A 23018-nucleotide genomic window follows, 5' to 3' on the forward strand; every position below is an offset into this window, starting at 1 on the left:
CTTGTTTATGGCCAGATAATATTCCTTTGTGTGGATAGTCCACATTTTGTCTATCTATTCCTCGGAAGGACTTTTGGGTTCTTTCTCCTTTAGGGCTATTACGAATAGTGCTGCTATTGATATTCATGTATACATTTTCTGTGGACATGGACATGTTTTCATTTCTCTGTGGTATATACCTGAGAGTAAAGTTGCCAGATCCGGCAACTTTGGTTTATACCTCATGTACAAGTTTGGTATATACCTCAGAGTGAAGTTTCTGGATCCTATGGTGACTCTGTGGTTAGCCTTTGGTGTATACCTCAGTGAAGTTTCTGGATCATATGGTAACTCTGCGTTTAGCTTTTCGTATATGCCTGAGAGCAAAGTTGCCAAATCATATGGTAACTCTGTGGTTAGCCTTTGGTATATACCTCAGAGAGAAGTTTCTGGATCATATGGTAACTTTGCGTTTCGCCTTCAGTATATGCCTGGGAGTGAAGTTGCCGGATCCTATGGTGACTCTGTGTTTAGCCTTCGGTATATGCCTGGATCCTACGGTGACTCTGTGTTTAGCCTTCGGTATATGCCTGGATCCTATAGTGCCTCTGTGTTTAGCCTTTGGTATATGCCTGGATCCTATGGTGACTCTCTGTTTAGCCTTCGGTATATGCCTGGATCCTATAGTGCCTCTGTGTTTAGCCTTCGGTATATGCTCGGGAGTGAAGTTGCGGATCCTATGGTGACTCTGTGGTTAGCCTTTGGTATATGCCCGGGAGTGAAGTTGCCGAGTCATATGGTGACTCTGCGTTTAGCCTTTGGTATATGCCCGGGAGTGAAGTCGCCAGATCCTATGGTGACTGTGTTTAGCCTTCAGTGTATGCCAGGGAGTGAAGTTGCCAAGTCATATGGTGACTCTGCATTTAGCCTTTTGAGGAACTGCCGGACTGCTTTCCACAGTGGCTGTGTCATTTTCCATTTTCAGCAGCAGCGTGTGATGGTTCTGGTTTCTCCACACCCTCACCAACACTTGTTATTACCTTTTATTGCCTTTATTTTTCATCGTGGCCGCCCTAGTAGGTGGGAAGTGGTATATCATTGTGGTTTTGATTACTTTAGAGTTTTGAGAGTTCTTTATATTTTCCTTTCTTTTTTTTTTGAGACAGAGTCTCACTCTGTCACCCAGACTGGAGTGCAATGGCATGATCTTGGCTCACTGCAACCTCTGCTTCCCAGGCTCAAGCAATTCTCCTGTCTCAGTCTGCTGAGTAGCTGGGATTACAGGCACCCACCACCATGCCCAGTTACTTTTTGTATTTTTAGTAGAGACGGGGTTTCACCATGTTGGCCAGGCTGGTCTCGAATTCCTGACCTCAAGTGATCCACCCACCTCGGTCTCCCAAAGTGCTGCGAGTGAGTCTCCACCAGTCTCTCCTTCCTCTGCCCCAGTCCCACCGAGGGCAGCTACGGTGGATGTGCTGGGAGATAGGGAGAGATGAAGAAAGGGACCAGGTGTCTGGGCAACCATACTCCTTCCTTTAGCATCACAAAGGATTTTTCTAATTCCTGCCCTTATTCCTGTTTCTCTTTCAGACCCTGGAGGAGGAGCTATTTGGGAACAATGAGGAGAGCCCAGCTTTTAAGGAGTTCTTGGACCTGCTGGGGGACACGATCACACTGCAGGATTTCAAAGGGTGGGTTTTAGCCAAGTGACGGCTCCATTTCCATCAACAAGGGCACTAGAGGAAGGGCAAGGGGCAGACAGCTCAGTCCTCAGGAAGCACATGTGAAAGTTAAAAACAGAAGAAATGAGGGATGGCTTTCCAGGATCTGATCGCTCACTGCATTCCTAAGGAATCAGGGGTCCAAGGAGTGATCCAGTGTGGCAAATTTCCCTGAAGGCATTCACGTTTGGCCCCATACTTGCCTTCCTACTTACCTTTGGCCCAGACTGAGAATGGGAGGAATCCACCTTCCCTGTCACTCACCTGCCAGGCGTGTGGGAAAGGGAGCCCCGTGCAGTTTTGGGGGGAAATGACCTGTTTTGTTTTATTTTTTATTTTTTTATTTTTGGAGACAGAATCTTGCTTTGTCTATGCTTTTTTTTTTCTTTGAGATGGAGTCTCACTTTATCACCCAGGCTGGAGTGCAGTGGCACGATCTCAGCTCACTGCAACCTCCGCCTCCTGGGTTCACGCCATTCTCCTGCCTCAGCCTCTCGAGTAGCTGGGACTACAGGCGCCTGCCACCATGCCCAGCTAGTTTTTTGTATTTTTAGTAGAGACGGCGTTTCACCATGTTAGCCAGGATGGTCTCGATCTCTTGACCTCGTGATCTGCCTGCTTTGGCCTCCTAAAGTGCTGGGATTACAGGCGTGAGCCACTGTGCCCGGCCTGCTTTTTTTTTTTTGAGACGGAGTCATGCTCTGTCGCCAGGCTGGAGCTCAGCGGTGTGATCTTGGCTCACTGCAACCTTTGTCTCCTGGGTCCAAGTTATTCTCCTGCATCAGCCTCCCAAGTAGCTGGGATTACAGGCGCCTGCCACCACGCCCGGCTAATTTTTGTATTTTTAGTAGAGACGGAGTTTCACCATGTTGGTCAGGATGGTCTCGATCTTCTAACCTCATAATCTGCCCGCCTCGGCCTCCCAAAGTGCTGGGATGACAGGCGTGAGCCATTGCGCCTGGCCCAGTCTATGTTTTTTTAAGTGGGCAGTAAGATAGAACACTGGGGCCATTGCTTGGAAAACTCTGACCCTTGATTTTCCTTGGCCAAGGCCACATTTGGGATTAGTCCAGATGTGGCCAGCCTATTTTGTCCTTGGTGGCTGGCACATGGCTCTGGGGCCCAGAATGCCTCACTGCAGCAGCCAGATTGACATGAACTCCTCACATTGGGTGTGAAAATACCTAACCCAGAGCCTGGCATGCAGCAGAGGTTCACTAATCGCTTTCTTCCTCTGCTTCCTTCTCTATCCTTCCTCCTCCTTTTTCCTTTCCTCTGTTCCTCCATCTTCTCCCTCCCTCAAGGTCATCTTGGCTGTCTGGAGTCAGTCACACCCCGGATAAAACCCCCGCTCCACCACTTATGAGCTCTGTGACTTTGGATAAGTGATGTAACCTCTACAAGCTTCAGTTTCCTCACTGTAAAAAGGGAGATAAAGGGCCGGGTGCAGTGGCTCACGCCTGTAATCCCAGCACTTTGGGAGGCTGAGGCAGGTGGATCACGAGGTCAGGAGTTCAAGACCAGCCTGGCCAATATGGTGAAACCCCGTCTCTACTAAAAATACAAAACACACACACACACACACACACACACTAGCTGGGTGTGGTAGCGTGCACCTGTAGTCCCAGCTACTCTGGAGGCTGAGGCAGGAGAATCTCTTGAACCTAAAAGGCAGAGGTTGCAGTGAGCCAAGATTGCACCACTGCATTCCAGCCTGGGCAACAAAGGGAGACTCCGTCTCAAAAAAAAAAAAAAAAAAAAAAGGGAGATAAAGAGTGTCAGCTGTACAAGGTTTTGGGGGGAATTAAGATAAGATACTGCTCACCAAACACTTAAGCAAGTGCCATGCACTGGTCGTCGTTATTGTTATTGTTCTTATTTTGCTATCTTTCATTGACTTTGAGATGCTATCATTATAAGACACATCCTGTGACAAAATGTGAAAAAATGACCAGGGATGGTGGGTCACACCTGTAATCTCAGCACTTTGGGAGGCCGAGACAGGTGGATCACCTGAGCCCAGAAGTTTGGGACCAGCCTGGGCAATATGATGAGACCCTGTCACTACAAAAATATGAAAAATTATAAAAATTAGGGCCAGGCACAGTGGCTCACGCCTGTAATCCCAGCACTCTGAGAGGCCAAGGTGGGCGGATCACGAGTTCAGGAGATCGAGACCATCCTGGCTAACACGGTGAAACCCCGTCTCTACTAAAAATACAAAAAATTAGCCAGGCATGGTGGCGAGCACCTGTAGTTTCAGCTACTCGGGAGGCTGAGGCAGGAGAATGGTGTGAACCCGGGAGGTGGAGCTTGCGGTGAGCCGAGATCGTGCCACTGCACTCCAACCTGGGCGACAGAGCGAGATTCTGTCTCAAAAAAAACACAAAAAACAAAAAATTAGCCGACTGTTATGGTGTGCTCCTGTGGTCCCGGCTACTTGGGAGGCTGAGGTGGGGAGGATCACATGAGCCCATGAGGTTGAGGCTGCAGTGAGCTGTGATTATACCATTGCACTCCACCGTGGATGATAGAGTGAACATTGGACTCAAACCAAAACAAAACGTGGTCCTTAGAATAGGTGAAATACAGTATATTAAAGCCCAGAAGGTCCTCAGAGATATGAAATTCTATCCCTTTATTTTATGGAGGCCTAGAGAGACTAAACGAATTGTCCACGATCATGTGCTGATTTAGTGGCAGAAGCAGGTCTAGAACCTGGAGCTCCTGACCCCTTGTCCAGCATCCTTTCTGCCATGCCAGGCTGGACACATTTTCTGGCTTGATTGTAGTGTTGGGGGTGCTGAGATTCCAGGTCCATCTTATTTCATTTTCTTTTTTTTTCTTTTCTTTTTTTTTTTTTTTGAGACGGAGTCTCGCTTTGTCACCCGGGCTGGAGTGCAGTGGCCGGATCTCAGCTCACTGCAAGCTCCGCCTCCCGGGTTCACGCCATTGTCCTGCCTCAGCCTCCCGAGTAGCTGGGACTACAGGCGCCCATCACCTCGCCTGGCTAGTTTTTTGTATTTTTTAGTAGAGACGGGGTTTCACTGTGTTAGCCAGGATGGTCTCGATCTCCTGACCTCGTGATCCGCCCGTCTCGGCCTGCCAAAGTGCTGGGATTACAGGCTTGAGCCACCGCGCCCAACCTCATTTTCTTAAAGGAAACTGCATCTGCTGAAGACTGATCAAGGCTGGCAGCCGTGTGTATAAAGGCAGAAGGGACAGCTCCTGGAAGCCCACCCAGTTCCTTAGTGCCTTTCTTTCTTGCCTGTGAGGAGAGAGCCAGAGAACGGACTTCCCTGGATACTCCCAGGCTGGGTGCTGCGGTGGTTGGGCCTCTATCTTAGGGACTAGCTGGGCAGAAGTTGAGCATCTGCCGCCTCTTCTGGCTGACTCCAGATGCTCCTCTATTGGGCTCCCCACCAGCGAACAGGATGGCCGGTTGCCCTAGCTCTGGGCAGAGGACTTGGACATGGCCTTGCAGAGAGCAAAGAAAGGCCTGCGCCCAGGCTTGGGGGCCATTGGCACCGGGAACGGGCATTTGTTTGGGATTATGGATGGATGAGTTTCCTTCCTATATAACCATCCAGTGTGGAGAGGACACAGCCAAGGCTTGAAATGGAGGTTCTGCTTTGTCTTATTATTTATTTATTTATTTATTTATTTATTTAGAGATGGAGTCTCACTCTTGTTGCCCAGGCTGGAGTGCCGTGGTGCCGTCTCAGCTCACTGCAACCTCCGCCTCCTGGGTTCAAGTGATTCTCCTGCCTCAGCCTCCTGAGTAGCTGGGATTACAGGAATGGGCCACCATGTCTGGCTAACTTTTGTATTTTTAGTAGACACGGGGTTTCACCATGTTGGCCAGGCTGGTCTCGAACTGCTGACCTCAGGTGATCTGCCCGCCTCACCCTCCCAAAGTGCTGGCATGACAGGCGTGAGCCACTGGGCCCGGCCAGCTTTATCTTTAAATAATGGATTTGTGGGTAGAGTGCCAGGGCTGATATACCTGGAAGAACAGATCTACCTGCTTTTCAACCACATCACAGCCTGCTCTGCCCTCAGCTCTCCTGTCTTGTCATGATACAGTGAACCCCTGACTCAAACCAAAATAAAATGTGGGGCTTAGAATAGGTGAAATACAGTATATTAAAGCCCAGAAGGTTCTCCGAGATACGAAATTCTATCCCTTTATTTTATGGAGGCCTGGAGAGACTAAGCTCTGCTGCGTACACTTAGAGAAGCTTGCATTAAGTTGCCTACTTTGCCTCACTGTCTTTTCTCCCCATCTCCTGCCCTGTTCCGTTCCAGTTTCCGAGGAGGCCTGGATGTGACCCACGGACAGACGGGGGTGGAATCGGTGTACACGACTTTCCGAGACAGGGAGATCATGTTTCATGTCTCCACAAAGCTGCCATTTACCGAGGGAGACGCCCAGCAGGTAACCTGGTTTGGGAGGGCTTTGGGAGCCCAGGGCGTGCGAGGTGAAGGCCCGCCTCTGGTCTGACCTGCTAAGGGACTGCGGCCCTCCCCATTTTCGTTCCCATAGCCGGCCAGTCGTTGAGCTGCATAGCGGCATCATAGTCCGTTCTGCTGCGTTTCTGGCCGAGGCCGTGCCTCAGTGGCCCTGGGCAGGAGGCAGTGCAGGGCTTGTGGTTCTCCCACGTTGACTGATGGGAAAACTGCAGCCCACAGTGGTGACAAGACTTCCTTGAGGTTTCTCCGTTTATTAGGGGCAGAGCACAGAGCAGAGCCTGGGGGCCCTGGTCCTAGACGGTGGTGGTAAAGTGTGCATGGTGGGGTTTGCAGATGGGGGCAGGAAGCCAGCTGTGCTACTTTGGGGCGTGTGACTCTGGGCAAGCCAGTTAACTTTCTCATCTGTAAAATGGGGGTAACACCACCCACGATAGAGGGTTATTGTGGGGATTACATACATTTCTGACTAGGGTTCATACGATGCCCAACTCGTGGCCAGCTTTCCATAGAACAGCTGTTCACTGTCCAGCCCTTGGTGATTTTGTCCCCTTTCCTGCCCCAGTGACAGAAGGCTGGTTATTGCGTGAGATTCCTTCCCCACCCTCAGCTTTCCTCATCTCACAGGCTCCTCTCACCACACCTGTGGGAATTCAGCCTTGACCTCCACCAGGGAGACCTGGATGAGACCCCTGTCCCCACAGCTTTCTTGGTGTGCCCCCCATTTGCTGCTCTGACAGCCGTGCATCCCCGGGGAGAGCCGCAGCTGGTCCCCGGCTGTTGCAAGCCCAGTTCCCCGAGCCCGCCTTCTGCCCCTTTTCAGTCTGGGAAAGTAAGAAATGCAGGTGGGCCTTTGCCCAAACTCTGACCTGTGTGTCTCTGAGCAGGAACTGGGGAGGGAGCACAGAGGGAAAATTGTAAACACAGTGCCTGGCTTCTTAGGAAAGAAGGAAATTGGCAAACGAGATTATGAGTTGGCTGTAAAATAGCTACTGAATGTTCCAGAAACAAATGGAAGCAGAATTCCTTTTGTATCCAAAGTGGGTTTTCGTTCAATCTTTCACCTCCAGCCTCTCTGTTCCCTTATGGCCCCTCTCACCTGCTGCCCAGCCTGGTCTGTTCTCTCTGGGCCTTCTCAGTCTTATGTTTGTTTCCTGGGAAATACACGTTGGCACAGGGCTCGGCTCTTGGCAGGGACTGAGTAAATATTAGCTTTCTCTTCCTGAGAAATGGGAAGATATGCGTGGAGTAAGTGAGGTAAATTTTGTAAAAGCGCTCAGCACCGTTCTTGGTGTATAACAGTGTTCAGCGAATGAGAAACTCAATGTGAAGGGACTGCATGCAGTAGGTGCTTAATAAAAGAACAAATGCATAGGCAGGCACCTAGCCCGGACTTGATGTACAGGAGAGGGTTTGTGTGTGTGTGTGTGTGTGTGTGTGTGAGAAGGGGTCTCACTCTGTCACCCAGGCTGGAGTACAGTGGTGCGATCATAGCTCACTGCAGCCTCGAACTTCAGGACAGGGTTAACATTTCATATCATGCATGAACAGCCCGACGTGGTTCCAGGGATACACCAGTTGCTTGGTGGCCGAGGTCACACCCAGAAGCACCTGGCCCTGCTTGGGATATAGAGTTATGGTTGGGAATCCTCCTTCCATCCCACCTGCGCCAAGCTAGGTCATCAGTGCTGTCATGATCTGCCACTTCATCCCTCTCATTCACACCTTCAAGACCCCCTGACCTTCAAGATGTCTCCTCCTCCAGGAAGCCCTCTCAGGTTGCTGTTGGGCCCTGTGATTTCCCCTCCCCTCTATCTTCAAGATGTCTCCTCCTCCAGGAAGCCCGCTCAGGTTGCTGTCGGGCCCTGTGATTTCCCCTCCCCTCTATCTCCAGAGCTGTCAGGCCTTTCGTGCACAGCAGCTGATTTAGCTCTTGCTGGCGGCTGGCTTTGTTAGTTTTCTCAGGTGGCTTCTCCTGTGTTTGTATTTCTCCCAGATAAAGGACAGGCTCTACCAGGGCAAGACCCAGCCTTGCCTTTTAAATATTCTCGCCGAGTCCTGAGTCAGGGATCTACATGCTGTAGAGGTCAGTAAGATGCTCGCTAGTCTCCACCTAAGCACTTGGCCATCTTCCCCATTTTTTTTTCCCTTTTTGGTGGCTTCTAAAGATTGAAAGAAGGTCAGGCGCAGTGACTTACGCCTATAATCCCAGCACTTTGGAGGCTGAGGCGGGCTGGTCAGGAGTTTAAGACCAGCCTGGCCAACATGGTGAAACCTTATCTCTATCAAAAAATACAGAAATTAGTGGGTGAAGTGGCACGCACCTGTAATCCCAGCTACTCCGGAGGCTAAGGTGGGAGAATCACTTGAACCCGGGAGGCGGAGGTTGCAGTGAGCCGAGATCGCGCCACCGCACTCCAGCCTGGGCGACACAGTGAGACCCTGTCTCAAAAAAAAAAAAAAAAAAAAAAAAAAGATTGAAAGAAGAACCCCCCTGGTTTTCCCCAAATAGGAAAGCAACTCAAAAGAGACACAAAGGCCGGGCGCGGTGGCTCACGCCTGTAATCCCAGCACTTTGGGAGGCTGAGGCGGGCGGATCACAAGGTCAGGAGATCGAGACCACGGTGAAACCCCGTCTCTACTAAAAAAATACAAAAAATTAGCCGGGCGCGGTTGTGGGCGCCTGTAGTCCCAGCTACTCGGGAGGCTGAGGCAGGAGAATGGCGTGAACCCGGGAGGCGGAGCTTGCAGTGAGCTGAGATCCGGCCACGGCACTCCAGCCTGGGCCACAGAGCGAGACTCCGTCTCAAAAAAAAAAAGAGACACAAAGCACGAAGCGTGTTCCGTGCACGCCTCCCGTTGCTGCCCGGCATCAGTAGTGTGCTTTCAATCTTAAATTTACTGCATTTTCATCCTTAAATTTCCAAAACAACAGCCACGAACTCTTCCTACTCAGAATTCAGGTGTCCTGTGTGCAAATGAAAGTGAACCCTCTCTTTCCCCAAAACATCGTTCATGACGTTCCTAACTGGCTTATAACCTCTCAACACTTTTTATTTAGCTCCAGAGAAAGAGACACATTGGAAATGACATTGTGGCCATCATCTTCCAAGAGGAAAACACGCCGTTCGTCCCAGACATGATAGCCTCCAATTTCTTACATGCCTACATCGTCGTGCAGGTTGAGACCCCAGGCACAGAGACCCCATCCTACAAGGTAAGGAGAACGCCTTGTGGGAGGAAGTGGTGGGCCTCGACACCTTATCCTGTGTGGATCCTATGATATCAGAAGGCACTAGTCCTCCGCAGTCAGAGATTCTCCATGAGGTCTCAGATTTCTGGGTTTGGAGCTAATTTCTGGGTGGGGAGGACCTTCCAAGGCCACCTGAGCCCCCTTGCTGCCTCCAGTCTCAATGGCATCTTACTTGAGGGTTGAGGAGCTCTGAGTGTTGTATTTGGAATCTGGTAATGCCATTTGCTCGAGTAAGGCAGAGCTAGAATAAAGAAACAGTGTGGAAAGGACGAGCAGGAAAGGGTAGCGATAGAAGGGTGGTAACAAAGGAAAGAAAGAAAAAAAGTGTTTATGGTGAGGATGGAGAGGAGGTGCCTGGTAGACCCTGGCCACTGGGTGAGCCCCTGGCCTGGCTGTTTGGGACAAAGGATGGATCTTCATTTAAAGAGCTCTAGGGAGGCAGATACGCAAGCACCTGGGTCTGAACCTCCCAAGCAGTCACGGGTCTGTCAGATGACTCGAAATCCTCGCCAGTGCAGATGACAGCGAGATGGAGCTGCTCATTGCCCCTGCAGTCCCCTGCTCCCTCATGGCTGGATGGCTGACCCTCCCCTCCTCTGCTCCACCAGAAAGAATCACGACCTCTTGGGCACAGTCTCTTGGAATCGCAGTGCTGTGGCGGGCACAGGACTCAAGGGCGATAGACTGAGGCAGGGCTTTCAAGGTGAGGGTTAGGCAGTCTCTGACTCCCTGCAGATAAGTGCAAAATGCTGAATTTGTGCCCCTCCTTGGATTCCTGAAAAGAGAGGCCATCCCTTAAATTCTCAAAGGGTTCCCTGCTCTGCAAAATATCAGGAACCACTGTTCTAAGGGAGAGGAAAGATGAGCCTGTGATTGCTAATGGGAAACCGTGAAGCCTGACAATGTTTCCCATCAAATAATTTCAGCCCATACTGATTCCTGGCGTTCAGGATGCCACTACACTTCCACTCACTTAAGTGCAAAATTCACATCACCTTTTAAAACCAAATGTGAATCGTCAGAAGAAAATAAAAAGAGACTGGGCACGGTGGCGTATGCCTGTAATTCTAGTGCTTTGGGAGGCAGAGGCAGGAGGATTGTTTGAGGCCAGAAGTTCAAGACCAGCCTGGGCAACATAGCGAGACCCTGTCTCTACAAACAAAACAAAACAAGCAACAGAAACCAAATAGCAACTCCGTCCTGTTGAGGTTGATTCCTTTATGCCCAGGCTCATGCATCCCTGCCATTGAGCAGTTTTAGCTGAAGTTGGAGAAGACATGGTGTGGACTTCGCTTCGCTTCGCTTCCCTTCCCTCCCCTCCCCTTCCCTCCCCTCCCCTCCCCTCCCCTCCCCTCCCCTTTCCTTTCCTTTTTGAAACAGAGTCTTGCTCTGTTGCCCAGGCTGGAGTGCAGTGGCGCAGTCTCGGCTCACTGCAACCTCTGCCTTCTAGGTTCAAGTGATTCTCCTGCCTCAGCCTCCCAAGTAGCTGGGATTGCAGGCATGCGCCACCACGCCCAGCTAATTTTTTGTATTTTTAGGAGAGACGGGGTTTCTCCATGTCAGCCAGGCTGGTCTTGAACTCCTGACCCCAAGTGATCCACCTGCCTCTGCCTCCCAAAGTGCTGGGATGACAGGCGTGAGCCACTGTGCCCAGCCCATTTCTTGAAGCCTAGAGGATCACCTGCTTTGACTGAAATGGGCATTCAATTCAAACAGCTGCTTGATTTATGTGTTGGTCGAAGCAAGTTGACTCATTCAGTGTCTACTGTGCGCCAAGCACCAGGCTGGAACGGGGCTCGTGGAGGTAACAGAATCAGCCTCAGGGCCTTCCTGATGCCGGAGAAGGGACAGAAGAAGCAGGGAGTGCAGGTCAGCCACTGGGCAGCTGAACTAGTCAACTGCTTCTTTTAATAGACACTTGAAGAGGAAGAACTACTGAGAAGGATCCTTGAAATGAAGCCATGTGATAGGAGGGCTCCCAGACCCTCTGGCAGAATGAGGCCTCCTGTAGACGTTCAGCATTTGCTTCTCTTTCCCAATAGGAAATGCATCTCAGCTAACCAGCTTCTCCACTCTCCCGAGACCTTAGCCGAGTGGTGCACCCATACAGAGAAAAATCAGAGATCCCAAAAAGTGCCACCCAACCTCCAGCTTTGGTGCTAGAAGTCTTTATCCACTCTTCTTCTTCTTTTTTTTTGAGACAGAGTCTTGCTTTGTTGCCCAGGCTAGAGTGCAGTGGTGTGATCTCGGCTCGCTGCAACCTCTGCCTCCCGGGTTCAAGAAATTCTCCTGCCTCAGCCTCCTGAGTAGCTGGAATTACAGGCGCCCACCACCATACCTGGCTAATTTTTGTATTTTTGGTAGAGACGGGGTTTCACCATGTTGGCCAGACCGGCCTTGAACTCTTGCCCTTGTGGTCCGCCGGCCTCAGCCTCCCGAAGTGCTGGCATTGCAGGCATGAACCACTGTGCCCAGCTGTCTTTACCCACTCTTCTAAGCCATGAAGCACAGCATGTACTCAGAGGGGTGATGAGAAGCAAAGAGGTAGGGCTCCTAGGAGGAGCAGGCTGTGGTACCTCGATCGTGCCCTCCACCTGCCAGGCAGACACTGAGGCTGGAAGGCAAGATGTGTGAATGGGGCCAGGGAGGGGGACCAGCCTTCCAAGGTACTCCCCAAAGCGCTGTCCATCCACACTCCCGGCAGCACCCCAGGTAATTAACAGACTGTGAGGAGGACCTGGTTAGATCCCCCAGGGTTGAAACAGGACCTTAGCTGGCCCCTGCAGGCTCGGGCTATGGCGAAGACGGCTGAGATTTCCTCCCGGATTGAGCCAGCCCCCGGAGGCCTCCACTGGGGAGGAAGAGCTGAAGAAAGAAGAGTAAAGGAGGGACAGGGCTGGGTGTGTGCAGGAAGGGGTCCTCTTTTGTCCACGGAGGGGCTGGGCAGCCTGGGGTTCTGGTCCTGGCCCTGCCTCTGCTGCGTGACCTTGTTCCTTCCCTCTCTGGGCCTCTAGTTTTGTCTGTGTGAAATGAGGAAGTTGGAGTAGACAACCGCGGGCTGTTAGCCTGATACCCTTCGGGAGGGAAGGAGGCGTGCTTGAGAGTGTGTGTGTGCGCATGTGTGCATGTGTGCGCGTGTGCGTGTGTGCGCGCGTGTGCGTGTGTGTGTGCGTGCGTGTGTGTGTGTATGTGTGTGTGTTTGTGTGTGTGTGTGTGGTGGGTTGCAAGGTGCTTTGGGGGAACTCTGTCTATTTCAGGAGCCCTTTACTGGGTGCAGGTCAGCAGGGGAAGTGAAAAGGCCACTGGGTGACAGTGGTTACCCCTTACCAGCTGCTTGCTCATGCCAGGCACCGTGCTGGGTCCTTAGACGCACAGTCTTGAATCCTGACAAGCCCCTGGTGAGACAGGACCTCTCGCTGGTGGAGGAAATGGCAGCTGAGAGCTGAACCCACTTAGGGTCTGAGGCCGCAGAGCCAGGGAGCTGTGGAGCTGAGGTTCCTGTCTGGGTCTGCCTGCGGTCTTGCTCGTTGAGCCATCAGAGCAGGCGAGAAATTGGCTTCGTGGACTCGGGTGTGCACGGAGCATCACACTGGAGTTTTCAGAAATGAGTGTAGTCCTCATCCTACCAGCTTGGAAGGAAAGTCCAGCTCAGCCATCACCAGGACTACCCCCTTTCCCTCCCTGCAAATCCCTGCCTCCCACTCTGGAAGTCCTCAAAGGTGTCAGGAATCTCAGGTGAAGCTCACCACTGGGGAGGGCCTCTTTGTGGCCCCCTCCCCATTTCCCGTCGCGACTTGTCTGTTGCTTGGACAGTGCTCTGTGCGCCACCGCGGCTCCCAGGGCACCCTTGGGTGTGGGGACTCTGTCAGGTTTTAAGCTTTCTGAGGTTCCCAGTGCATCCTCATGACTCACACTAAGCTCCTTCCTCCTTCCAGCCATACAGGTCCCTTCCCCAGAGTCACCTGCACCTGCCTCTCTCCCTCCAAGCCCTTGCTGGAGGCCCTTGCTGCATTTAGAAAACAGGAAGGTGGGGTTGTGTTCAGGCAACTTCTGCTTTCAGCCCAGTGACCCAGATGTCCCCAAGAGAGGGGAACAACAAAGGCCTGGCCGCCTGGTTGGAATGGGGTCAGGAGAGGCGCACAATGAGGATGGAAGGTGAAAGCACGTCACAAGGAAGGCCCCTGCCCCCGACGTGGCCCACAGGGCTCTGCTGTGGGACTGTCCCGCTGGAGGGTTGGACACATTTGAGAATGTGTCTGAAGCCACTTACACAGTCGCACAGACCACTGTAATGCAGGCTGGAAGATGACGGGGAGTAGGGGTGGGAAGGGTAGAGCTGGGGCTGCCCTCTGGCCTCTGTCCCAGGTGCCCGCAGTCTGCAGCCTCCCCGTCGCCTTCCCACACCCCCACCCCTGATTCTGGCTCTGTGACTGAATTCTTGACCTGGGCCACCGGTGCCTGGTGGGTGGTGGTAGGGAACTGGGTTCAGCTGCTGGAGCCCAGCCAGAAATCACGTCAGCCGAACACGCACCATTTCCTGACTCCGGGCACTGCAATTCGGGCCGGGCAGACAGCCTCGAGCTTGGGAAGAGAAAGCCTGTATTGACCAGCTCTCTCCTGCTCTGTTTCCCCTCTGGACTCTGGCAGGGCCTTTCCTTGGCTCGGTGCCCAGCTGCCTGCTCACCCGCCCTGGCAGACTCTCTGCATCTGCCCCACTTCACAGGCTGGGGAGGCTGGCGGCACGCCAGGGCGGGGCTCACGTCAGCGGCCGCACGGGGAAGGGAGGGCAGTCTCCCGAGAGCCCCACAGCCTCGTGGGCTGAGGACAGGTGAAATCAGGGCACCTCTGTGCAGAGGGAAGGTGGGGTGCGGGGCTCGTCCCATGCCTGGGAGACCCCCATGCAGAGAACCTGGATGCCGTCACTCGAAAGCTCAGGCTCGCTTAGGCTGCCAGAGGTGTGCGCCCCACCCTCAGTTCCTAGCCTGGGCCCCGGACTGGCTGACCCTGTGTGTGGGGCCAGGGCTCCCAAACACGGGTCCACTGGCTGCACGAGAGCTTCCAGGGGGCCCTGCCTTTCCGATTCGGCAGGTTTAGGCCAGAACCTGTGAACCTAGTATTTATTTTTAAACACCTGAAGCAATTTTGAAGCAATTCTGATTTATGGCCGAGCTGAGGAGTCAGGCTTGGGAGGAGAACCCCAGAGACAGGTCGGGAGAAATCTGGATGCTCTGTTCCTCTGCGGCTAATCACCTGTGGGACTTGGGGGCTTCTCTGTGTGTCTCTGGGCATCTGTTTCCTCATCAGGGAAAAGCAGTTCTCCCTGTGCCTTCTCAGTAGGATTAGCATCACTGTCGAATGAGGCCATGAGATACCATCTCCCGGGCACTTGTGTGGCATTATAATTAGGGTCCTAGCCCTGTCCAGTCATCTTGCCAAACCTGCTTCTGGCCTCCAGGGACGCAGATGAGAGGCTGCGGCCGGCCCTGCACCGTCCGGCCCCACTTCTAGGAACAGGCTCGGGGCCTGCACTGGCGGTGCCCACAGGAGTATTTTGTTTGTGTTCTGGGAAGGCGAGGAGGGAGAAAGTGGGTAGCTTTGCTGTGAGGAGTGTGGCTCCCGTAGGGGCAGTGCCCGTCCCTTCCCTCCAGGTCCATACCATGACTCTGTTTCACTCAGGTCTCTGTCACTGCGCGGGAAGATGTGCCCACCTTTGGTCCACCTCTGCCCAGCCCCCCCGTTTTCCAGAAGGTAGGACACTCTTCCTTCTGCTCCTCTCGCATCCACAATGCCAGGTCTCAGTGCTTGAGTAGTAATGGTTGGGATGGAGCCGAATTCAGGCTCGGAACGTTAGGGAGATCCTTTTGCAGGTTTGGGGGGAACCTCGTTTCTTGGGGTCTCTCCCCACCTCTTTTATGCTGCCAGTCTGGCCCAGCATAGGACCACTTGTCGGGGCATTTGACCCTGGGGTTGCCTTTCTGCTGAAAGAGGGGTTTTTATGTCAGGCCCCGGTCAAGGAGCCTTGGGCAAGAGTGAGCTCCAGTCGTGGAAGCGCCGCTGTGGCTTCCCAGGACCAGGGAAGCAGGTTTCCGTGTTGGGATATTCGCAGGTGGGCTTGGCCTGGGCTAGCAATGAACCAGTGTCAGAAGGGACCTTTCAGGGGTTCTCCCCACGCCCCCAGCTCTGCTGCCTGTCACCGTGGCTGAAGATCTCCCGGCAACAGCCGAGAATGACAGACCTGAGGGCCGTGTTGTCTGTTCCAGGGCCGGGACTTCAGGGAGTTTCTGCTCACCAAGCTCACCAATGCCGAGAACGCCTGCTGCAAGTCGGACAAGTTTGCAAAGCTGGAGGTGAGAGTGTGGGTTCTGAAGGTCTCCCTCCCGCCCGCTGGGCCGCCCGTTAGCCAGCCTCATCCAGGGCTCCTCCATCTTTTTTTTTTTTTTTTTTTTTTGAGACAGAGTCTCGCTCTGTCGCCCAGGCTGGAGTGCAGTGGCATGATCTCGGGACTCACTGCAACCTCTGCCTCCTGGGTTCCAGCGATTCTCTTGCCTCAGCCTCCTGAGTAGCTGGGATTACAGGCATGCGCCACCACACCCGGCTAATTTTTGTATCTTTAGTAGAGATGGGGTTTCTATATGTTGGCCAGGCTGGTCTTGAACTCCTGACCTCAGGTGATCCACCCGCCTCGGCCTCCCAGAGTGCCAGGATTACAGGCGTGAGCCACCACACCCGGCCAATCGGTCATTTTTAAAGCACCTACTGTGTGTCAGGCCCTGTTCTGTTCTCTGGGATATGGGGATAAGTGAGACAGTTTCTATCCCTGGAGAGGACGGTGGGGAAAGAGCGGGGGGATCATTACTAAATAGACAGTTATAGTACAGTGTGCCAGCACTAGGCTGGGATGGAGGTCAGCACAGCTCAGATAGTGACTGCTTCTGCCTGTGGGGGACGGAGGGTGTGTTCAGGGAAGGCTTCCTGGAGGAGGTGGCTGATAAGCAGCTGAATCTTGATATCGGATGAACCTTCTGCCAGGAGGAAAGAGTGGGGAAGGGAGGGCCGACCTGGCATGGGAAACAGCGTAAGCAAAGGCCAGGAAGAACCAGAGCGTAACGTCAGGAGGGTTTGCTGTGGCCGAAGGACCCACGTGGGCTGGAATGGTGGAGACTCAGCTGGAGATGTTGGTTGGCTCAGATCCAGAAGGGCTTTGAGCTCGGGGAGGTGGGCTGCTGGTAAAGTGCTTACGCAGGAGAGTGGGGGGCTCGGTGTGTGTGCCAGAGGGATTGCTCTCACAGTGGTGTCATTGAGAACGACAGGGACGGGGACAGGTTGCAGGGCAGGAGGTACGGGAAGGCAGCCAGTTAGAAGCTCTTTACAGGAATCCAGGAGAGATGACGAAGGCTTGTACGGTGTGGGAGGAAATGGTTTAGGGTCAAAGTTGGGAAGACTTGGTGGACTCCTGGTTGTAAGTGTTGGGGGACGTGGGATTGATTGTAGGGTGACTCTCGGGCCTGGCCTGCAGCCTGGGCTCTTTGATGACACCGTGGCCGAGTTGTGTCTGCGAAGGCTGGGTTGCTGAAAGGGCCGGTCCTCGTCTGTGTGAATGGCGGCCCCGGGCGTCCATGTGCATGGCTCTGGACGAACGTCTGCATGGAGAGGAGCAGTGGGGAGTTGGGTGTGTGGATGTGGAACTGGGGCAGAGGGCCGGGCTGGGATCCTCCACCACCAGGGTGGAGCTGTGGCAGTGGTGGGATGACCCAGGGAGAAGGGTAGGGGGAGTACAGCAGGAGGCCAGGCGCACAGCCTTCGTCTTAGCTGCAGCATTTGTGAGCATGAAGCTCAGCCCAGCTGTAGGGCCACACCATTGCTGGGCCGGGCTGGGCAAAATGCCAGCGCCCAGATCACGTATCTGTAGCTCACAGGAGAGGGCACATCTCGGCTCTCAGAGCCCGCTTCTCCATCCCCACCCTCTTCCCTTCTAGGACCGGACCAGGGCTGCCCTCCTGGACAACCTTCACGATGAGCTCCACGCCCACACACAGGCCATGCTGGGACTGGGCCCAGAGGAGGACAAGTTTGAGAATGGAGGCCACGGGGGGTTCCTGGAGTCTTTTAAGGTATCAGAGTGACTGATGGTTGCTGTGGGGTTGGGATTGGGGAAGAAAGGAAGTGGTCCAAGGTCCATGGGATCCTGACCTCAGAGCCCAAGGGCCAGCTAGAGGGGTGACAGGAAACGCAGGGGCATCCCAGGTGTTTGCAAAGGCGGGGGGCATTAGGAAGTGTGTGAGGCCGGAGCAGCCAACAGTTTCTTCAGCAGCCTCCCCTTCCTTCCTTGATCTCAGTCGTCTCCTCCAGGCCCAGGATTCTGATAAGCAGGGACAGGTAAAGAGGTAGCAGTCGGAGAGGAACCAGAGCAAGCCAGGAACATCGACGCTTTCACCTGCCTCCTCCTGGGTCGGGGAGCCCAGGGCAGAATGGCAGGAGCGAGGACCGCAGCCCTTACGGGTTTTCGTAGCTGCTGTGGGCGCCGCAATGATTCTTCCTAGCCGGCCGGCCGAGCACTGGAAGACCTGCCTGGGCGGGGGCCGTGGACCTATAGGCGAGTCCCTTTGGCCTTTACCAAGGGAGAAACTAACTAGAACAAGCTGCTAAAGGAAGCGGTGAGCTCCCCGTCCCTGGAAGTATTCAAGTGGAGCTCGGACGGCCCCCGAGCTGGTGTGCGGTACAGAAGGTTTCTCATCTTACGCTTGCTGAGTGCTCGTTGGTCCACACGGCACGTAGATCCAGCATCTGGCTTGAGTCTGGCCGTCAGCCTGTGCAGGTGGTGGAACCGGTCTTGTGTTCACGAACACACACGGGGACAGGATGAGGGACGCCACAGGCCTGCTCAGGTCCTCACACCGACGCAGAGGTAGAGCCTCATTTCAGACGCAGGTCTTCTGATTCTCAGGTCGGTGTTCTGCTGGACTGCCTGTTACAAAGGGATTTGGAAGGCTCCCATCTGGGGGCATTTTGTGTAGGGCTTTATGGGGAATGATGTGTGGGGCCGAGGCGACACCCACCTCTATTAAAACCCCAGCTCTGTGGGATGCGGGGCAGTCTTTAAAGCCTCTTAAGGTGCAGCTTTCTTGTCAACAACGTAAAGATAAGAAGCAGGACCCCTGTCAGAGCCATCGTGAGAGTTCATTGATATCTTGCCTGGAAAATCCAGATTGCCTGGAATACAGTAAATGCTCAAAAATGTTAGCTGTTATTACGGTTGTACAAAGTGAAAGCCTCACATACATTATCCCACCCGGAGACTCACAACTGCCCTCAGTGCCCTGGGAGGAAGGCTGTTATTGGGTGTGTAATGATTTTGGTATAATAATTCATACTCAGTTTTAATAATTATGGGCATAGTACTCCGTGTGAGGAAACCACGCCTCAAAGAGACAGAATCATTTGTGGGAGCAGGTCGAGTTGAATCCAGGTCAGCCGGGTTCCAAATCCTGTGCTTTTAATGGCTATGTGACACCACCTCCCACTTTCTGACTTTGTTAAGATTCCACCCACACTAGGCTGGGGCCCGGGCAGGCCTGGGGTCAGTCCCCCACTGCCTGGCTGGACCACAGAGAGCAGGGCACGGCTCCTCCGGCCCTAGTTGGGGCCAGCTGCCAAGATTCCTCTTGGGGTTGGAAAAAGGAGCTAAGCCGCTTGTCCAGGCTGGTGGGAGATTCCTGGGGCACCTGTTTTAGTTCTGATGGACAGTGGGAGCCAGGGTGAAATAGGAGAAACTGGGAGATCAAGACGGAAGAGGGATGTGGAAGAAGAGGAACAGAGGAAGAGAGAGGGCGCCAGGTCGGACAACCCAGTGAGAGAGTGTAGAGTGTGAGATGCGGTAAATGGGAAAACGGGCTTGGGTCTGGGGCAGGCAGGAAGCGGGGACCACATCAAGCCTTCCACAGGCTCTAGATTCTTCCTTCCAGAGGCTCCACCACACTCCATAGCCTGTGTATCAAAATGTTCTGCATCCCTCAGTAAATGTAATTTATGTAGAACTATAAGAGTTGAGGCCGGGCGCGGTGGCTCACGCCTGTAATCCCAACACTTTGGGAGGTCGAGGCAGGTGGATCACGAGGTCAGGAGATCGAGACCATCCTGGCCAACATGGTGAAACCCTGTCCCTACTAAAAATACAAAAATTAGCTGGGTGTGGTCATGGGTGCCTGTAGTCCTAGCTACTGAGGAGGCTGAGGCAGGAGAATCACTTGAACCCAGGAGACAGAGGTTGCAGTGAGCTGAGATTGTGCCGTTGCACCCCAGCCTGGGTGACAGAGCAAGACTATGTCCAAAAAAAAAAAAAAAAAATTATCTGGGTGTGGTGGTGGGTGCCTGTAGTCCCAGCTACTCAGGAGGCTGAGGCAGGAGAGTCGCTTGAACCCAGGAGGTGGAGCTTGCAGTGAGCCGAGATCGTGCCACTGCACTCCAGCCTGGTGACAGAGCAAGACTCCGTCTCAAAAAAAAAAAAAAAAAATGAGTTGAGCTGCAGTTGGTGAGCCAACATAATGTTGTATCTTGTAGACATTTAATGAAGCACTTGTTTTGAGTTCTGCAGGTTTCTTGTAGGAAGTTAACAATTGGTTTTTCAGGTTTCAAGTATTTCTATATCCTGGAGATACTTGTAGGCTGTGGACGCTCTGCCCATGTTGTCCAGTGGAGGAGGTGGTCCAGCGGCTAAATACGGGTGACAGGTGGAAGGAGAGTGGCCTGAGGCCGCTCTGTCCAGTCCCCTGCCTCTGGCAGGAGTCGCAGTTGATCTGTTTGACTCCAGGGGATCTGATGTATTCCTGGAGGAGCTTACAAGAGAGGAAATGCTTTAAGACTTTATGACGACTCATCTTTGATCCAGGGATGCAGGGAATTCTTTTCAACACTAAATCCCTGCAACTGCAGGTTGGAGACAAGCCTGCTTCCAGATTCTGCTCTCACACCCACCTGAGGTAGCACCGTGGGGCGCGGGAGAGACTGGGACAGTCGCATGGAGTAAGCTTCGGGGCCCTGACAGTCGTGACCAGATTTATTTTTATTATCTTTTTTGAGACAGGGTCTTGCTCTGCCGCCCAGGCTGGAGTGCAGTGGTGCGATCTTGGCTCACTGCAACCTCTGCCTCCCGGGTTCAGGCGATTGTCTTGCCTCAGCCTCCTGAGTAGCTGGAATTACAGGCACCTGCCACCACACCTGGCTAATTTTTGTATTTTTAGTAGAGATGGAGTTTCACCATCTTGGCCAGGCTGGTCTCGAACTCCTGACCTCAGGTGATCCGCCCACCTCAGCCTCCCAAAGTGCTAGGGTTACGGGTGTGAGCCACCACGCCCGGCCATTTGTGACCAGCTTTTTTCCCTCCCAGGTGGGGAGCACGAGCTCCTGTTCCCTGTCCCTTTCATCATTGCCGTCACATCTCCCAAGCGTGGAGGCCTGAGCTGGGGGCAGGCCAGGCTCAGCCGGATGGAGCCCTGGGGCCTGGGGTGGATTCTGATGTTTAGGCCATGCCTGTGGTCAGGCCTGTGTGTCTGGCCCAGCTCAGGAAACCATCTCTAGTTTTGGTATTTTTTTTCCTGGGCACCTTGGGCAGTGCTGTTGTGTCAACAGGACATTGCTTAGGGAGTTCACCCACACCTTCCTGGGATCGCTCTTGAAAGAAGTGATATCTGAAATGATTCTAGAGAGAAGAGTTACATGCCTTTGTCTCTTCCTGTCAAAGTTTTTTTTTTCTTTTTCTTTTTTTTGAGACGGAGTTTTGCTCTTGTTGCCCAGGCCCAGGCTGGAGTGCATTGGTGCGATCTCAGCTCACTGCCTCCTGGGTTCAAGTGATTCTCCTGCCTCAGCCTCCCAAGTAGCTGGGATTACAGGTGCCCGCCACCATGCCTGGCTCATTTTTTGTATTTTTAGTAGAGACACCATCTTGGTGAGGCTGGTCTTGAACTCCTGACGTCAGGTGATCCCCCCATCTTGGCCTCCCAAAGTGCTGGGATTACAGGTGTGAGCCACCGCGCCTGGCCTCCTTCATGTCAAAGCTTTCGTCTCCCAGGCTGATGGGAACATCACTGAGAATCCCCAGGGCTGAAAGCCATCTCAGCCGTCCATCCTTGCCCCTAGTGAGGCTGTTCGTCCCCCACATCGGCACTGACCCTTGGTCTTTCTCCTGAGCGGCAGACGTGCCACTGCCCTGTGCTGTGCCGCCTGGCACCTCACCCCACTTAGAGCAGTTCCTCACAGCTCGCTTCTGTCCTCCTGGCTGTAATGGGAGCCTTTCTCCCATGAGACACAGAACAGTTGGCTTTTGGACATCTAGACCTACTTTTCAAACTGAACTGCTTGGAGATATTCTCAGGAATCTGCTGGTTCTACAAACACTTCCAAAGTTTGCATTTTCACTTAGACTTAAAAAAAAACTTCCAATTATAAAGACTAAACGTTTGACTGGGTGCGGTGGCTCACGCCTGTAATCCCAGCACTTTGGGAGGCCGAGGTGGGTGGATCACCTGAGGTCAGGAGTTCGGGACCAGCCTGGCCAACGTGGTGAAACCCCGTCTCTCCTAAAGCTACAAACATTAGATGGGTGTGGTGGTGCACACCTGTACTCCCAGCTACTTGGGAGGCCGAGGCAGGAGAATCACTTGAACCTGGGAGGCAAAGGTTGCAGTGAGCCAAGATGGCACCACTGCACAACAGAGCCAGACTCTGTCTCAAAACAAACAAACAAACAAACAAACAGAAAGACTAAATGTTTGCAATGATCACTCCGAATTAAAAGATGTTCCCGTAGGATAAAGAGGTAAGGCCTGAAGCCTGCACTGCAAAGGCAGCCCATGGGACCATGGAGTTGGGGGTCTGTGAGCAGATTCTCGGGAGTCTTGCGAGAACAGCTTTCACGATGAAGGAACTGTCCGTTACTCACGTTTGAAAGATGCTGATCTCCAGACCATTCTCAAATGCCATTGTCAGTCACTGCCAGCTGTTGATGAGGTTGTTATTGGTCCGTAATGCAATGAAAAGTGATGATACTTGCTGTGCTGACATGATACGGACGTAGAGCACATGCAGGCCACATTTTGAGAAATGCTGAGCTCGCCCAGCCCTCCACTGACCTCATTGCACAGAGGTGGAGCAGAGGACCAGAGAGGAGAAGGCTGCTGGGCTGGCTGTGACGGACCCGGACCATTCATTTCTCCCAGCCTTTGAGGGACTGTGATAGTTGATGCGTTGGTCTGACCTGACCCCTAGTGGCAGGAGAGGCCGCAGCTATCCCTGGCTGTCTTCGTGGCCCTGCTGTACCTGCAGGGAGGTACCTGTAGGCAGGTCCCCCTAGCGGTGCCAGTGATGGCGGGTGGAGCCCAGCAGGGCCCCCACGTAGAATCCTTGGTCTTTGGCGTCTTTGCCCCCTCCTTTTCCTCCTGGCAGGGGGTTATGATGTCAAGATGGCCCCACTGTTTTGGGGGTCTGCGAGAGAGCTCAGGCCTTGTGCTTGTCCCTGCTCCACTCCTGGGTTGGAGCCACAGTCTCTTGGAGCAGAGTTGGCATCTGCAGGCATTTGCCCCGCTAGAGGGACAGAGGAC

At 53.3% G+C, this 23018-nt stretch overlaps 1 protein-coding gene across 11 annotated transcripts in view; it reads left to right on the forward strand.

Annotated features, from left to right (window-relative positions):
* The window catches only part of RAP1GAP2 (RAP1 GTPase activating protein 2), a 270089-nt gene that overhangs the window by 223095 nt on the left and 23976 nt on the right, over positions 1-23018 (forward strand). For all 11 annotated transcript variants that reach the window (XR_002517930.2, XR_002517931.2, XM_017950250.3 and 8 more), the window contains 6 exons: positions 1573-1673; positions 6012-6141; positions 9235-9390; positions 15103-15174; positions 15687-15773; positions 17403-17537. Coding sequence is in view for 9 of the 11 variants with exons in the window: in XM_017950250.3 (XP_017805739.1) it covers positions 1573-1673; positions 6012-6141; positions 9235-9390; positions 15103-15174; positions 15687-15773; positions 17403-17537 (681 nt within the window). In the remaining 2 variants the exon portion in view is untranslated. The remainder of the gene's footprint in view (positions 1-1572; positions 1674-6011; positions 6142-9234; positions 9391-15102; positions 15175-15686; positions 15774-17402; positions 17538-23018) is intronic.

Source organism: Papio anubis, chromosome 17 (genome assembly GCF_008728515.1).
Source record: "Papio anubis isolate 15944 chromosome 17, Panubis1.0, whole genome shotgun sequence".
In the NCBI taxonomy this organism is placed as follows: domain Eukaryota; kingdom Metazoa; phylum Chordata; class Mammalia; order Primates; family Cercopithecidae; genus Papio; species Papio anubis.